Here is an 18,278-nt window from a genome sequence, read left to right as displayed (position 1 = left end):
TGTTAGACCTAAATATAAAACATAACCATGGAGGAAAAAAATTGATTTCTATGAATATAAATGGATTGAATTCAGCTATTAAAAGAAGAAAAATCTTTCATAAATTAGAGAAGTTAAATTTGAGATAATTTGCCTACAAGAAGTACATATTAAAAACAACATCAACGATTATTGGTAAGACCAAAACTGGGGAAAATTTTTACTTCCTTGACTAACTGTAAGAAAAGAGGAGTGGTCCTGTATATTAAAGAAACTATTGTAGCAAAATTGGTTTATACTGATGAAGATGGAAGAGTATTAATGGTTGAAATAGTGGATAACAATATAAAAATATTACTTGTTGCAATCTATGCTCCGAACGATAAACAAGAAGAATTTTATAAAAAGTTACATATGAAATTAATTGGACTGGACCATGTCAATATAATTATGATGGGAGATCTTAATGGAATTGTAGATAATAAATTGGACTATACAGCGACAGCATTAAAACAAAATAGAAAGACTCTCCCTAAATCCTTTTTTAAAATGGTAGATGAATTAAATTTAAAAGATATATGGAGAGAAAGAAATGGTAAAACGCAGCAATATACTTTTTATTCAAATAGACATTTATCATGGTCCAGAATAGATATGATTTGGACCTCATCAGAACTAATATCTAACATTCAAGAAATAAATATAGAAACGGGTATATGGGCAGACCATAACCCTATGACAATTAAATGGAAAGGACAAAGAAGAAGATCTAGATGGACATTAAATAACGCTATCTTAAAGGAAAAGACTTTACACAATGGATGGACAAAGAATTGGCCTTCTTTTTCATTAAAAATAAAAAGAAGATACTTCAATGCAGAATGTTTGGGATACAATGAAGGCATATGCGAGAGGATTAATAATGGACTATACAAAGAAAAAAATATTAGGAAGAGGCAAACTATTAAAGCTTTAGAAGATGATTATAAAAAACTGGAAAAAGAATTGCAGAATATGCCACAGAAAAAGATATTAAATTCAAAATGGATATAATTAAACATAAGATGGGTCAGGCGGAGAAAGAGGAGTTGGCACAAAAATTAGAAGTGCCAAACAGAACTATTTTGAAGATGCAAATAAACCAGGTAGGTGGCTAGCATACAAATTGAGAAAGGAGAAAGAATCTAGGAGAATAGTACAGTTAATAGATGATAAAGGTCAAATTTGTTATGGTAACAAGGAGAAAAAGATAATTATCCAAGACTTTTATGGACAATTATATAAACAGGAGGATTTTGATGAGGAAAGAATTAAGCTTTATCTACAAAATGCTAACCTACCCAAGATACCTGAAGAGACTGAAAAATGTTAGAAAGTACCATAACAATGATGGAACTAACGGAAGCACTTAATAGGCAGAATAATGGAAAAGCACCAGGCCCAGATGGGCTCCCGGCAGAATTTTATAAAACATTACAAGAATCGTTGAGCATTCCATTGTTAGAAGTTATGAATGAAGCCATGTTAAATAAGAAAATACCTAAAACATGGTCAGAAGCTTATATCACACTTATTCCAAAAGAAGGGGCTGATCCATCACAAATTAAGAACTATAGACCTATTTCTTTACTGAATGCAGATTACAAAATCTTTGCTTCCATCTTGGCAGAAAGGCTCAAAAGATATCTAAATAACTTTATTCATCCTGACCAGAATGGATTCCTGCCAAGGAGACAAATTAGGGATAATATGAGGGTAATTCTGGACACTTTGGAATATTACGAGGCATACCCTGAAAAACAAATGGCTTTGGTATTTTTAGATGCCCAAAAAGCATTTGATAATGTGAATTGGAGATTCATGTTTTTGTTATTGAACAGATGGGCTTTGCTAGAAAATTTATTCAAGCAATAGAAGCCATATATGACAAACAAATGGCGAGAGTGATGATAGAGGAGATTTTACAGATTCTATTAATATAAGAAAAGGCACAAGACAAGGTTGCCCATTATCACCTTTGTTATTTGTATTGACTTTGGAAGTGCTGAATAGAAACATTAGAGAGGATCCAAATATAAAAGGAATGAAAATTAAGAAGGAGGAATTTAAATTACAAGCCTTATGGATGATTTGGTTTTTATTTTGGAAGATCCTCTAGGAACAGCTTTAAAGCTATTGGAAAAGATAGAGATTTATGGTGAGATGGCCGGTTTGAAAATAAACAAAGATAAAACAAAGATCTTGACAAAGAATATGTTATTAAAACAAAGAGATGAACTGGCAGATTTATCGAAAATTCAAGTTATTTAATAAGGTCAAATATTTGGGGATATATTTGACGCCAAGATGTACTACATTGAAAGAGAATAACTATATCAAACTTAAACAACAGATAGCATCTGATTTGAAAAATGGGAAAATCTACAATTGTCATTGATAGGTAGAATATCAACAATCAAGATGAATATTTTACCCAGAATTTTATATTTATTCCAAACCATACCAATCAGGCTTGGTAAAGATTACTTTGAAGAATTAAATAAAATTGTGTTGAAGTTCATATGGCAAGGTAAGAAAGCCAGAATAAAATTAAAACTCCTGCAAGATGCTAGAATTAGAGGAGGTTTTGGCCTCCCGAATTGGGAGTTGTATTACCAAGCTGCAAATTTAATGTGGGTTAAGGATTGGATAACATTAAGAAAGACTAGATTGTTGACTCTAGAAGGGCATGATTTATTACTGGGATGGCATGCTTTTCTGTGGTATAAGGGAACCAAATCACAGGGCTATTTTAGAAGGCATTATATAAGGGAGTCTTTATGGTTGAATTGGGAGAAAATTAAGAGAAAATGTTATTTGAAAATCCCAGTCTGGTTATCAACTATTGAAGCTTTTTCGTATTCTATAATATATGAGAAGGAACAAACAGCTAGATATGGGGAAATATTGGATGAAAAGAGTGAACTTAAAACAATGCAAAAACTAGAAGAACAAGGCATAAAGATGAATTGGTTTTCATATGCGCAAATACATTCAAGGTATCTTATAGATTCTAAAGTGGAGGGATTTTATGATAAATTGACTGATCTAGACAGGATCTTGACAGGTACTGATGAAAAAATGATTAAAAAATTATACACTTATTTGTTGGAAATTTTATTAGAGGAGGAACAAGTTAAAGAAACGATGATTGTTTGGGGGAAGAATTTTGGATATGGGATTGATTTGGAGAATTGGGAAAAATTGTGGTCTCAAAATTATAAAATGACAATGTCAACAGCTTATAAAGAAAACTTGTATAAGATGTTTTACAGGTGGCATTTTCCCCGACAAGAATTGCAAGAATGTTTAAGAACAAATCTGAAAAATGTTGGAAATGTCATCAGATACCTGGCTCATACTACCATATGTGGTGGACTTGTGAGGACGCTAGAAAATATTGGACTAAAATACGCATATGGTTGGAAAAATGACAAAGACACATATAGACTTGAAACCAGAGATTTTTTTATTGGGAATCTTACCGGATATATATAATAAAAATTTGAAGTATCTGATTGTAAATATATTAACAGCGGCTAGGATTGTATTTGCTAAGAACTGGAAGAGTGAGAAAATTCCATCAGAAGAAGAAATTATTAAGAAAATATTGGATTGTGCTGAAATGAGCAAACTGACATTTGAAATCAGAGAACAAGAAGATAAACAATTTTATGAAGTTTGGGATCTTTTTATCAATGGTTAGATAATAAAACATAATGATAGAATATTCAGATTTAGCATAAAAAAAATTTTTTTTTCTTAATATTATCTTTATAAAACATTATTAAGGTAGATTTGGTATGATCTTATGATTTATTGCAAAATAAATTAAGCAAACTATAGTTATCTCGTTAAAATATGAATTAACAAAATTAAAAATGATTTTTTTAATATTTTTTTTAGTGATGATATTAGGTTATACAATTGTTGATTGATAATATGAGCTATTATGTAATATAATTATACTGGTGACTAGGAAATGGATGCACAAAAAAAAGTGGTAAACCAATCGATGCACTGTATGTAAATTTATGAAGAAGGATCTTTTTATGTTTTTTGTGGTATGTTTATGTTTATTTTGTTATGTATGTTTATGTTTATTTTGTTATTAAAAAAAAAAATTATTAAAAAAAAAAACAATAGTTATATAATTTTTCAAGGGCTATTGTTTAGAAAAATGGTGGACAGAATCATAGGCTGCCAGTAAACCCCAGGTCCCCATACTGCTTTTGAGGATGTGCTGGGCTACACCTTTACCTTTACCTCTGGTGAGAAAAAGCATGGTTTCTCTACAGGTTTTGTTCCAATACTGCACTTCATTTCTATTTGCACATAATTTCCATCCTGCCTCACAGCCTTCTTATCTTACAACAGGGGTCAATAGTGTTCCCCATGGGCATACAAAGTAAATATGCAATAGGGGCATTGAAAGCATTATGTGCCTACTTTTTCTAAGGGAAATTTCAGGGAGAATTATTAATTGAGACCATTTCCTGAGTTCTCACCATGTTCATGATGAAGATAGAAAGACCACAGGTATTTCTGATCAGCCTAACTCAAGTAATCTTATAGTTGATTTTCTTTAGGAGATATGTTTTTTTTTCCTCATGGGGAGGAGGGGAAAAGAAAGTTAAGATGATCTTATAAAATTAAGGAGAAACATATTATTGGGAAATATGTAATCACCCATTCAAATCTCTTTTGTGTGGGTTATACAATTGGGAAGTTTACTTTCAAAATATTACATTGCCGATACTCACTTGTCCAGTCTTCTTCCAAACAATATAGGAAGTGAAATCCAACCATGATTAGAGCATGCAGAGAAATTAGTGCTATATACATCTGAAATAGAATTTGAAATATTAAGACAGATTTGAACATTGAATAAGAAAGTGAAACAATATATACAAAATATAGCACAGAATTATTTTTATGATACATACGAAGAACAATGGTTTCATAAATCTTTGCCCTAAAAATCTTGAAACAACACGGTCCCTATATTTACTGAAAATCAAATGACAGCAAGCTCATATCTTGAACTATTTATGTTTGAAGCATAAGATATACATTGCATTCAGAATATTCAGACCCCGTTCACTTTTGTCAATTTTGTTATGCTGCAGCCTGATTCTACAATGTTGAAATTCATTTTTTCTCATTAATATATACCCAGTATCTCATAATGACAAAGTGAAAACAGAATTTTAAAATTGTCTGTAAATTTATTAAAAAGAAAAAAAACTGAAATATCTCATTGACATAAGTATCCAGGCCCTTCACTCAGTACTCAGTTGAAGCATCTTTGGCAGCAATTATAGCTTCAAGTCTTTTTTGGTATTATGTGACAAGTTTTGCACACCTGGATTGGGGGATTTTCTGCCATTCTTCTTTGGAATCCTCTCAATCTTCTCAAGTTCCCCTGGGCCTTGAGTTTGACACCCCTGGTCTAGGACATTCACAAAGCCAAAATTGTCAAAAGTGAAAGGGGTCTGAATACTGTCTGTAGTATTTCCCTGAAAATAAGGCCTAACCAGAAAATAAGCCCTAGCCTGATTTTTAGCATGCTCCTAATATAAGCCTTACCCCCCCCATAAGCCCAATTAAAGTTGTCATCAGCTGGGGTGTGTGGGGTGGGCGTGGGCAGCAACTGCAGGTGGTGAGGGCAAGTGTTCTGACTCAGCTCCCCAAACATAACAAACCCTCTGAAGTTAACCCAAAGACTCCTTTATTAGTAATGCCTAGTCAACTCAGCAAAAAGTTTCTTTCTCACAAGTCCGGATGGAAAATGAATAGTTGTCTGCCACATCTGTTCATCTCTGCCCTGCCTTTTATCCCCAGAGCTAGGATGGAGCTTCACTAACAGCAGTAGCTCTTTCTTCTCAAGGATTGGTCCATGGATTTCCACTGTTCTCCTCTCCTCTGCCTTCTGCACATCAGGCACTGGACCCAGCTGTTCCTCCTCTTCCTCATCAGCCACTTCTAGATCTGGGGGCTGTTGACTCTCCATCTGAGGGCTGACAGATGGTCCAGGCTCCATCTCAGTCTCTCTCTCTCTGCCAGCTCCATTCCCTGTTCCACCTCAGAGCTCTCAGGTTGCCTTGATGCTGGAGGGGCCAGTGGCCAACAAGCCACAACAGCACTCCTCCTCCTCTGATTTGGCTGCTGGAGGGCCGGTGGCCAACAGTCCACAACAGTGTGGGGGCTGACAGTGTCCAGCAGCAGATGCAGCTCATGCAACACAGGTGAGTTGATTATCTGTCCAAGCAGCACAAAGAAGCAGAGATGGGGAAGGCATTTGATCCAGATGCAACACGCAGGTGGCGGAAATGCCTAGTCAGTGGGCAAGAGTGGGCCACTTGTGGGAGACTCGTCTTTGCATGGCGGCACTAGCAGCAGACAAAGGTAGAGGTGCAAGGAGGGAAGACAGGCGATCCCGACATGCCACACAGGCCACAGGCAAGCCAAGAGATGGTGAGACAGAGTGGGCAGGAAGCTGCAGGAAGCTTGTCATCACATCTCTTGGGTTCCCTGTGGCCCTCATGATGCAGAATCCCCTGCCTGCCCCTGGCACCTCTGCCTGTCTGCTGCCAGTGCAGCCATGCACTCTCAGCTTTCCCGCGCTGTGTATCTGGATCACTTGCCTCCCTCTGCTGCTTTGATAGGTAAACAACTCACCTGCACTGCACAGGCTGCATAGCCTGAGTGTGCCAAGGGGCCATTGGGCTGCAGCTGCTGCTGGACACAGTCGGTCCTGCACTCGCCACCCCTTGTGCATGCACTGGGGCAAAACAAAACTTTGTCCTCCAATTCATGCTCTCTCTCATTTACTTTTATTTGTTAAACAGGGAATCAGACTACTTTGGTGATGGAATATGATACAATATTAAGCAAATGAAATGGCTAGAATTAGAACTTATGATTTAAAGTGCAGTAATACACTTTGAGAAGCCATACTTCACTGGGCGACTATTTTTTAACTTGCTTCAAGCATCTTCAAGCATCATCTCATAGGTATCTCCTTTTGATTAGTTTTGGAGGAAGTGTCAAAAAGAGTATTTTGCTTACCTGATACACCCATTCTCTGTGAGCTGTGACAAGCATCCAGCAGTAGGAGATGCTTAGACTTAGCTCAGATAGGCTGGGCTTGATTGATTGGATGTTCCTCCTCAACGTACTCCTCCTTAGCATCCCCCAGTTTTTGCGAAGATGAAGAGATGTAACCCTCACCTTGTTTTTTTCGTAGTCATTAGCTGGACCAGGAAACCACCAGATGGAAATTGGGTGGGTCTGGATGCTCGTCGCAGCTCACAGAGAATGAGCATATCAGGTAAGTATCAACGCCCTTTCTCCAATGAGCTGCTATGAGCATCCAGCAGTGGGACATACCAGAGCTTGGCTTGTCCTATGCGGGGGTCTCCGTCTGGAGTGGAGTCCCCTCATGGTCCCTGTGGACCCGTTGCAAAACTCTCCTACCAAAGGAAGCCTCAGCTGAGGGAAATACATCAATTTCGTAATATTTAATGAAAGGCGACGGGGAAGCCCATGTTGCCACACAACAAATTTCTGGTATTGGTGCTTGTGCGGCCCAAGCTGCTGAAGTTGCAGTGCTCCTGGTTGAATGCACTGTTATGTCACTGGGCACTGGTAGTGATTGAGTCTCGTACACTTTCAACCACCTGCCTATAGTTGAAGGTGATACCTCATGTCCCTAAGTGGTTGGCTGAAAGGAAATGAAGAGAGCCTCAGTCTTCCTGAAGGGTGCAGTTCGGTGTAAGTACATATATATGGAGAGCCCTCCTGATATCTACTCGATGCCATTGACGCTCTAGCCCCTGAGACGGTCTCGGACAAAAGTTCAGGAGGACCAGTTCTTGTGCCCTGTGAAAGGCCAAATTAATTTTTGGAATGAATGTCGGGTCTGGACAAAGAACCACTCTGTCAGAATGAAAAATGCAGAGATCTTGTCAGGCTGATAAGGCTGCTAGTTCTGAGATATATTGTGCTGATGTTATTGCTACCAGGAAAACCACCTTGTAAGTGAGAAAGTGGAGACTAGTGGTTTTTAGTAGTTCGAAAGAAGCCCTTGTAAGAGCTGTGAGGACCTTGTTAAGGTCCCAGGTCGGGTAGTGGTGCACCACTGGAGGGCATAAATTCGTGGCACCCCAAAGAAAATTCCGTATGCGTGAGTGGTGTGAGATAGATCTCAGACCTTACCATGTCACAACCAAGGCCAGAGCTGACACCTGTCGTCTCAAGGTGTTCAGTGAGAGACCCTTGTCAAGACCCCCTTGAAGAAAGTCCAAAAGTTGTGCCACTGACGGAGAGAAAGGATCAATGTTGGATTTAATGCACCATTTATAGAAAAATGTTCCATGTGGCATTATACGTGCAGTTTGTTGAAGGGCATCGGGCCGCTTGGATCGTGCTGTTTACTCTGTGCAAGAGATTTTCACTTCTCAGATGTCTCCGCTCAACCTCCATACAGCTAGGTGAAGCCATTGAGGATCCGGGTGTGGAATTGGACCCTGGGTGAGCGAGACTCTTTGCAGGGGAATCCTCCAAGGACCTTCTGTTGACAGATCCCTAAGGTCCACAAACCATGGCCTCCTAGGCCAGTATGGTGCCACCAACAACAGCTCCGCTTTTTCTTCCAACAGTTTTTGGATCACCCCGGGAATCACTGGAAGAGGAGGGAAAGCATACAGAAGTTCTGGGGGCCACCAACAATAGAGAGCATTGATATTCTACACCCCTTCAGCTGGGTACCTTGAGATGAACATTGAAAGCTGTGAGTTCAGAGGAGAAGCAAATAGATCTATGACCGGCTGCCTGAATCTCTACTGCTTCCTGAAACAAACTCGGGTGCAGGCACCACTCTGACTGGTTGACTGTGCCCCTGGTCAGCCAGTCTGCCTGTTTGACAAGCCCGAGATGTGCTCTGCTCTGATGGAGATCAAGTTCTTTTCTGCACAAAGGCACAGTCTCTCCGCTTCCCTCATGAGTTGTCTCGAGTGAGTACCCCCTTGCCTGTTTATATGGGCCTTTGTCATGATGTTGTTGGTAAGTATGAGGTTGTTCTTTGCCCAAATATGTGGAAGGAAACTTTGAAGAGCCAGGTGGACTGCTCTGAGTTCCAATCAGTTTATACTGAGCAACCGTTCTGTTGCCGACCAACACCCCTGAACTGTGAGGGACTGGAAGTAAGCTTCCCATCCAAACAGGCTAGCATCTGTAGTGATGGTGAGTCTGTGGGGTTCTTTGAAGGGACAACCCTTGTTGATGTTCAGAACGGTCCACCAGTGCAAGGATATCAGAACCTTTAGTGGCACGATGACGCGGGCCTTGGAGTTGCCTCTTCCCAACCGTTGGTACGGAAGTAGGTACCATTGGAGGTTTCTAGTGTGGAACCGAGCCCATGGGATGATAGAAATACATGATATCATTTTCCCCAATAATGTAGATAAGTTGGCAAGAGGAACATGCTTAAGGGTTCTAATTTCCTGAGATAATTTTCTAATGCTCTCTAATCTTTCTGGGGATAGAAAAACTTTTCCTTAAACTGTATCTGTAATAGTGCCCAGGTGATTCAAACTAGTTGACAGAGACAGATTACTCTTTGCCCAGTTAATGGAAAAACCATGATGTTGGAGGATTTGTAAGATGATTTGAGTGTCTATTTCAGCTTGTCTTTGTGATTATGATAATAACAAAATATCTAAGTAACACTGCAGGTATACTTCTGAGGTGGACGGCCAGAGCTGCCAACACCTTTGAAAATGTCCTCGGGGCAGATGACCCGAAAGGTAGGGCAACGTATTCAAAATCTAAAAAATTTCCTGTGTGATGGTCTAATTGGGATGTGCAAATAGGCCTCTGTTAAATCAATGGATGTTAAAACATCGCCCTTTCTTATACTGAGTAAAATGGATTGCAGTGTACTCATCTTAAACCTCCGATACACCAGGGAACGATTGAGTCATTTTAAATCCAAAATTGCCCTCCATTCCCCCGAACTTTTGGAACTAGAAACAGTAGCGAATAAAAACCTTGCCCTTGCTGATCCGGTGCCACAGGTCAGATTGCCCGGATCTCCAATAAATGTTTGATAGCTGTTTCCATCAGGTTCCTTTTAACAGGATTCCTGGGTAAAGGGCATGTCATGCAAAAGTTCAGGGGAGTGGATTGAAATTCCAGAGCCAGGCTAAGTCTGATGGTATCTCTAACCCAGGAATCAGAGGTAGAGGAAAGCCATCTGTTTGCAAAAAGTTTTAGTCTTCCGCCAATAGGGGCACAGTCCTTGAGCCTATTTTGGGCATCAGAAACCTCTATTTCCTGCCCCACAGAAAGGTCTTTTACCTTGCCCTCCCCTCTGGTATCTATCTCCAAGGTCAGATCTGTCAGGCTGTTGGTTGTTCTTGAATCCAGAAACTCTGGAATCTTGAAGAGTATTGTCCCTGGTAGAAGGGACGAAAGGAACCCCTCCTAAAGGGCTGGGAAGGTCTGTTTTCTGATCTACGAAAAAGAGAGGGGAGGATCTTTTTCTTGCTTCAGTCTCAGAAGCGGGCCCAAAGCCGCACCAAACAATTTGTCTCCCGATATTGGGGAAGAGGCAAGCTTCCATTTGTGTTTAATATCTGCTTCCAATGTCCGAGCCATAGCAACCGGCGAGCTGTGACCTGAGATGCTATGGCTCAAGCAGAGAATTTGACAGAATTGAATGTAGCGTCTGCAGAGAATTCTGCGGCTGCTATTAGTTTGGCTATGTCTTGGTGTGCCCTGATGTTGGAATTTGGAATGGTTTCCCTCAGATGACGGAGCCATCTGAGAGAAGATCTACCCTGCAAAGAGGCCCATTGCTTCTGGACAAGGTCCAAGAACATCTGCGGAACAGGTATGATGTCCTCTTCCGTTATTGGTTGGGAGAAAATCAAATCTTCTGATTCCCCTTGTACTACAGATTGTTGGACCGAGTGGGAGGGGATATCAAGGCGAGCAGTAGTTTTTGCCTTGAATAACAGAGATTTGAAAAGTTGAGGGTGGAACAGGCCCGTAAAGACTGGTTGGACTGGCTTAATGCCTTCATCATCTGACATGCCTCTTTCCAGAGCATCCATCTCTGACAGGACCTGGTCACTGTCGTGTATAGACCCTTCCCCAAGGGTCCTCTTGTTTTCCCTCATCCTGTACATAGTGTGAATGTGTACGTTGAATCATATAAACTCCTCTGGGGGAGGCACCTGCTGATAATGAAGGTCCATTCTGCATAACGACTGGATTAAATGTGAGTCAAATACAGAAGATGGAGGCTGCCTGGCCATCGTCATCTGTTGTACCCCAGCGGTGATGCCTCTTCTGATCACCATCTCTATCCAGGCCTTCATTTTTTCTGGGACATCCTCTGGGAGGAGGTCATCTTGGCCTAGTCTTGCTGCTGCTGGGGTAAAGTTGCCTCTGGGGCCCGCCTGACCAGTAGCGATGTTGAAGGCCTGGATTGAACTGGTCCAGCTGAGGCCTTCCTGGTTGGCATTGACAGATCCAGGGATGGTGGCAAGGAGTCTAGAACTGGAACCGACCTGGCTGGGGAAGAGGACTGAGACCTCTGTTCAGTCTCCCTCGTGCATTTTTTAATATGCTCTTCTACTGCCTTTTGGCATCTCTTGGCATCCTTTTCTGAGGACTTAGAGTTCTCCCCAGAATATTTCGTTTTATTTTGGGCTCATGATGATGGCTTGGATGGCACTCTGATGTTATTTTTGCTTGACACTGCAACCTTTGACCTAAGCCTATGAGGCTATATACGTATATATATGTTATGTGTTATGTGAAAAAATATATATTTGTATGTGGTATGTATGGACCGTTGACTAGACCAGGGACCTGCTCTAATCAGAGGCAGGGAACCCTCTTAATATTTGTTCCCCTTTTTAATCCTATTATTATTATTATTATTATTATTATTATTATTATTATTATTATTATTATTATTATTATTATTATTTTCAAGATATCCTTATTACATTTATATATATTTCAATTATATCTGTGCACAGATATCATCTACATATGCTGTCACCAGTCAGATAATCTAATGTCTGAAATTTAGCAGCCAAATTGTTATAAGCAATTTGAGAACACCTTTCAGGGCCTGAATTTAAACATAAGTGATCCTGTTATCACTGGCCCTCAACAGCTTCCTGCACAGGCGGACACTGGCCTTGGTGCTAGCTGTTGCTGTGCTGCTAACCTCTGTGAGCTTAGTCTCTGATAATAAACCTCAGAAAGAGGTCAAAAAGCAGAATAATTTGTCCCCTGAACCCTTGAGAAAGAGCCCTGTGAGGGGAAATGGCCTCTCAACAGATCAATTAGAAATAGCTATCTCAATCGGATTTCTGTGCAAAAAATGGTGCCGGCGGTTATTTTAGGTGCCAAAAATCAGCAGCAACCGTCAGCCCTTTCCACAAGCCGATGCAACACTAGTAATTAGAGGCAATAAAAGGAGAATGCGAGCTCAGAAGCCCCCTCCCTTTAGGTGTTCTGTTTGGGGAATCAAAGAAAAGCCGTGACAGTTTAAAACTTGCCGCTCGTCTTCTAAAGTGGCTCAGCGGCAGGGCTTCATGATGTCAAGCTGATCTAAGTGCCTTCGCGATGGCAAGTGTGTTAGGAATGTAAGTCACCTAACAGTTATTTGGGTTGGAAATATATAAACCAGGATAGACATTTTAATACTATGTCTTTAAGAAAATGCTAAAACTGTAATTGGGTGTGGTTCCGCAAACAGCCATAAGATGGAGCCAGAAACCTGGGTTGTTGAAGAGTGTCTCAGAAAGTCTCAGTGAGTCTTTCTATTCCTTCTGTTGGAGAGAGTTGCCATTCCTCCTAATGACTGTTACTGATCGTTGATGTAAGTCTGTTACTGAACTGTTGTTGATACTGGGCTTTGATATTTGGATTATCCCTGAACTGAACACTGACTGCTTTACCTGTGAATGACTTGGACTGCTTATCTTGGACTGTGCTTAAAAGTTTATTGGAAGTAAAAACCTACATTTGCTGTTCAGTGTATCTGTGTGCTGTTTGTGTATTATTCTTCACCACTCTCAATACATCTCCCTGTATGCGCTCATTCTCCTAACAAGGAATTACCTCAACAAAGTGGATGTGAATGCTTCCGATTATCACGGAAGCGACTGAGAGCTCCCTGGGGAGCCGAATTGTGTTCAGATGGCAGACTTTGCCAATTTGCCGTCAAAGTAATGTTTCTTTTGAAATAGATTTAGAAATAAAGTTTAAACTGTAATTCAAACCTGTTTAATTTCTCCTAGTCTGGCCAAGGAAAAAACCAAGCTGCCTACCTTACGAAGGCTGAGCTAAAAACTGGGGGAAATTAAGGAGGAGTATGTGGAGGAGGAGGAGCGTCCTATCAATCAAGCCCAGCCTATCCAAGCTAAGTCTAAGCACCTCCCACTGCTGGATGCTCGGAGCAGCTAACTGGAGAAAAATTGAGCAAGATCTACTTGAAGTTTCAGGGCCAATTTCAATAGTTACACAGATCACTCACACAGTGTTACTTACAGTAAACAGTACAAAGTATTTCTGGTTGTTCTCTCCTACACAGTTATTAACCCATGGGCAGTGGTGATCCATTTTCCGTATACATCTCTTGCAAACACTAAAAGGAAATAAAAACACCACAAATTAAAATATAATCCCAACTACATTGAGAAACTGGTCTTCTATAGATACCAAACTGTGGAATAAATATTTTCACTTTGTCAAAATCTACAATGACTTTTCATACTTTCTTAGATTCACAGTCATTTAAAGTAGAAGTAAATATTAGATTTGGAGCATTATAAATGGCAAACTTTGCTGCAAATCTCTAATTGTTTTAGAGGTTCTAGTTTTTATTTCATTTTTACTTATTTCAGTTAAGTTTTCAGTTATTAAATGTAACTTAAATACTAGTTAGTGGGGGGGGGGGATTTGAAAATTTTCAGCATTTTTGAAATGCAATTCACAATAAACTCCATGCTAATTAGCAGATTAACTTTTTTCACTGACTACATGCATTCACCTTCTGTCCTGTGTATACTGGTGCTATGGAGTGCATTTTAATCCTATTTCTGCTTCTGTATGAGCATACATGTTACTCGGGATCAAAACTCTATACTACCTTTCCTTTCATACTTTAAATATCTATCAGAGCAAATGTGGGGGAAGGTGTTCCACTAACTTCTGCATGTTCTTTTCACGCCGGTGTTCAATCCCCCTCACCGTGTTCATTCCCCCTCGCCATGAGACCTCTTTTTATAACTTTTGAGAGCAGATGTTTTATGATTTGACACAAGGGACAATCCACTAATACGGTATACAACTATCAACTAAGATCAGATATAGGTGTGAAATGATTTACAATTATATAAAGCCTGGTCAGTCACCACTATACAATTCCGGCTTCTGATCAGAAAAAGTTTTTTTGAAGTCTTGAAGACAACACTTCATACATGAGAACTAAGACAAGTATAATAAACTCACTACTGAAAAAATCCATAGATCATTTTAAAGCCTTCATGCATATCCAAGCTGTCTTCCAGCTGTGTTATTTATAGAGGAAATAAACATACGAATAAAAAGCAGGATCATGTATATAGTATGAGACTGTACCATTTCCACCAATGCCTCATAAAAGCCCACCTGATGGGACTGGTTTGTACATCATAGAAAATGGAAAATGGTCTTCCCTTGCAGGTGTCCATATTTTTGTGATTTTCCTGCTACCAGAAGACTTTGAGGGCTTGGACAGAATGCTAGGCCCACAGATATCTTCAGAGGAAGGGAATAGATATCCACACATCCATAAAATACTGCCCTTGTGTGTGTTTGTGTTTATGTGTACATGTGCGCACACACACAAGCAAACACATACCAGGAAAGTATTTTTCCAGATGTGTGGATCTATCAGTGGAAACAAGTCTAAACTACCACATAACTCAAAATGAATAAATTAACACATTACAGATTAATAGGTATACAAACCTGCTTTTTTAAGCAGTAAGTTTAAAGATGTTACAAAATTCAGTTCTGAATTATACTGAGTTTTGCAACACAATTAAAACAAATAAAAATGTAGAAATGTGCTAAAATCATACTAATAGATGAGTGATTCACATGCTAGATTAATGCTGATGCCTCAATTTACCATAGTTTTTGCTCCAAAAGATGCACCTCCCCCCAGCTAAAAGTGGGTGGAAATGTCTGCATGTCAGTGCCGGTCCTTTAGTGAATAGCAGCCAGGCTGCAGTGGCGGGATCCTTTTACAGTACTGAACCCCACCTCTTCTGTCTTTGTCATTGCCCGCCTCTTCTGTCTCTTTTCCGCAGTGCAGGAGTCAATAGACAAAGCTGGCACATGAGAGGATATATATGGTCCTCTCAGGCTCTGCCTGATTTTTTTTCTTGTTTTCCACCTCTAAACCTAGCTGTGTCTTATGGTCAGGTGCGTCTTATAGTGCGAAAAATACAATAGTAACATAAATAGATCATGATGATGATGTATTATAATTACCTGCAGTGATGTGCTCTGTCCGGTTTGATACTACAGCATTTTGGGCACTTATAAACTACTTGTCCTGGCTTCAGCTGTAAGCTCTCTATGAATTCTTTTGTGGCATTACCCTTGGGCACTGCACCCTAAGTGAAAATAAACAGTGCAAGAACACTGGGTCACAATCAGAACACTCTGGGGGCCCTATTATAGAATTTAGGAAAGCTTAATGACAATGCATGTTACAAAGGTATAGCCCAGTGATGGTGAACCTTTTTGCTGCGGTGTACCAATAGCGTACATATGCACAATAGCATGTCCTGGAAACCCACAATGCAATGTGCCCCCCCCGAGCATGCATGCGTAACACCCCCACCACACCCCCATACCTGCACTGCGCATCTCAGTTGATTTTTGGCCCGTTTGAGGCCGTTCTTGCCCTCCCAGAGACTCAAGGGAAGCCTCTGCAGCCTCTGGAGGCCGAAAAATGGGCCTTCTGGAAATACAGGAAGTGCTTGTTTTCAGCCTCTGGAGGGCCTCTGGAACCTGGAGGAGGCCATTTTCAGAAAACGGGCCAGTTTCGGCACTTCCGGCAGAGGCTTTCCTTGAGCCTCTGGATGGATGAAAACAGCCTCAAATGGGCCGAAAATCAGCTGGGAGGCGCATGCATGCGCAGTGCAGGTTAGTTTGGCTGGAGCTCGCATGCCATAGGTTCGCCATCATGGGGCTAGCCCTTTGAATCTGAAGCTAAAATGTGCAATCAAATGACATAATAGTTTATGAACATGTGGCTTAGTGATAGTAATTCCAGTCCCAATTACTGTCCTAATATGAGGATTACCTATGCATGCAAGCATTCCATGTCTAGAATGCTAGCCAGAAATATGTTCGGTGTAGATACACAGATATGAATCAGATCAGTTTTGTTCTAAATGTAGACCACGATACAGTTATTTTGGGTTAAGGAATTTGGGAAGAGAAACATAAGAAAAAAAAATGGCTAAAGCTTTTCCTGACAATAATGGAAGAGGCTGAGAGAATAAAGGGAAGGATCTCAGAGATTAAGGTAGAGGTGGATATTCTGCAATGAAAATAATGAGATCATTGAGAAACTGTAGGTATTTACAGAATATATTACCACCTGAAGATTTCAATACCATTCATTTTACACATGGTAAATATGACAAGAAAACAGAAGTTCATATGATAGGATTATAAATATAAATTTTATGACAAGCTTTCTTGCTATAGAAGCCCATATGCAATATAAGCCCATATGCAATTAAGTAAAGCATGATTTTTCTATCTTGTTAATATGGAAACATTATAAGGGATTTATAATGAATAAAAAAATTAAATGTCATTTATGATTGTATAAGTTCCAGTAAACATTACTAGTCCAGCAACCATCCTCATAGTAACACAAGAGATTCAGAGGAATATGTAGTCCTCATGAGTTCAAGCAAACTCCTATAATGGTTGAAATATTTAGTCTGAAGTACAGTACCAGAAAACAACTTTCTACAAATATATGCTGTGCCCAACATATTTAATCAAAGGAAAATCACCAGAAAACAGATAATTACTATAAGGAACAAATAAATATATGTGTGCTTTCAAGCATTTTTTCTGCAACTATTCTTAAGAGAATTCAAAGAGAACCAGTAAAACTGGAATTAGAGGCCCAGTTTCTGTTTTAAGTCAGCACTATTGAGGTGAACCCAACTACCAATTGCAGCTTTTGATTCATCCAATGAACTCATGTTCTACTGATGTTTCCAATTAATTTTAGTGGCCCCTTAGCATAAGGGAATTATAGCAAATACAATTGGAAAACACTAGGTACCTATTCCCTTTTTAAGACTTGTGGAAAATCTAATCATGCCAAATATGATTTCTATAATAGTACAAATCTCATTAAAAGCTATTTGAGAGTTATTAAGCTGTGGAGTCCATGCTGCTCCCTGAGTTTGATGCAAGTACTGATGATGTTATTTAATTTGGTAATAAAACATCTGCAAGAAAACCATCAAGTTCAGAGCGCATCAAAGACCCAACCGTTCAACCTGAGTTACAAATATTCTCTTCTAACTGTAGTTATGAAGCTATATTCAAGTTGCACTCTAACAACCAATTGAGATATTTCATTTTTTCCACAAGGAGCTACTTTGTGCAGGTGCAAAAATGAGAAAATTCACTGTAAAAAAAAATTAGCTGCATTTGTCTAAATATGGCAACATATCTTCCAGCTTCATGTCATTTTAATTTGGCTGTAACTAACTTCAATATATTTTTGTGAGTTTAAACACACACATAATTATAACAGATTTCATTACCTAAGAATAACTGAAATCTTTATTATAAGAAAATACAAAATACATGCAAATACAAGTGGTCCTCAGTGTCTGTTCAAATATGACACAGTGTGACTGTCAGTGTCCCTGAGGTCATATGATTACTATTTGGGCACTTGAAAATTGGTGTGCAATTTTGATAGGCAAAGCATTCTGCATTATATGTTAACCATTTGCAACCTTCACTTCCAAGAAGCAGTCGCTGGGGAAACCAGCAGGAGGTCTCAAATGGCAGGCATCACCACAGGACATTGCTACATGTGAGATTTGCATAGTAACAACTAAAATTGCTGCAACTGCCACTGTAAGTCACTACAGTCACATGACATTAACTTTATGATTGCACTGCTTAGCAAC

General features: G+C 39.6%; 1 protein-coding gene across 8 annotated transcripts in view; it reads right to left on the bottom strand.

Moving 5' to 3' along the window:
* ZDHHC3 (zDHHC palmitoyltransferase 3) overlaps nucleotides 1–18,278 on the bottom strand; it is a 138,716-nt gene that overhangs the window by 26,324 nt on the left and 94,114 nt on the right. For all 8 annotated transcript variants that reach the window (XM_087916757.1, XM_087916758.1, XM_087916759.1 and 5 more), the window contains 3 exons: nucleotides 15,589–15,713; nucleotides 13,597–13,693; nucleotides 4,782–4,863 (listed from right to left, as the gene is read on the bottom strand). In XM_087916757.1, the coding sequence (XP_087772883.1) occupies nucleotides 4,782–4,863; nucleotides 13,597–13,693; nucleotides 15,589–15,713 (304 nt within the window). The remainder of the gene's footprint in view (nucleotides 1–4,781; nucleotides 4,864–13,596; nucleotides 13,694–15,588; nucleotides 15,714–18,278) is intronic.

This window comes from Pseudonaja textilis, chromosome Z, assembly GCF_049901715.1.
Source record: "Pseudonaja textilis isolate UNSWEBS1 chromosome Z, rPseTex1.2, whole genome shotgun sequence".
In the NCBI taxonomy this organism is placed as follows: domain Eukaryota; kingdom Metazoa; phylum Chordata; class Lepidosauria; order Squamata; family Elapidae; genus Pseudonaja; species Pseudonaja textilis.
The sequence above is the reverse complement of the archived record's forward strand: the minus strand, read 5'-3'. Positions and strand labels throughout refer to the sequence as shown.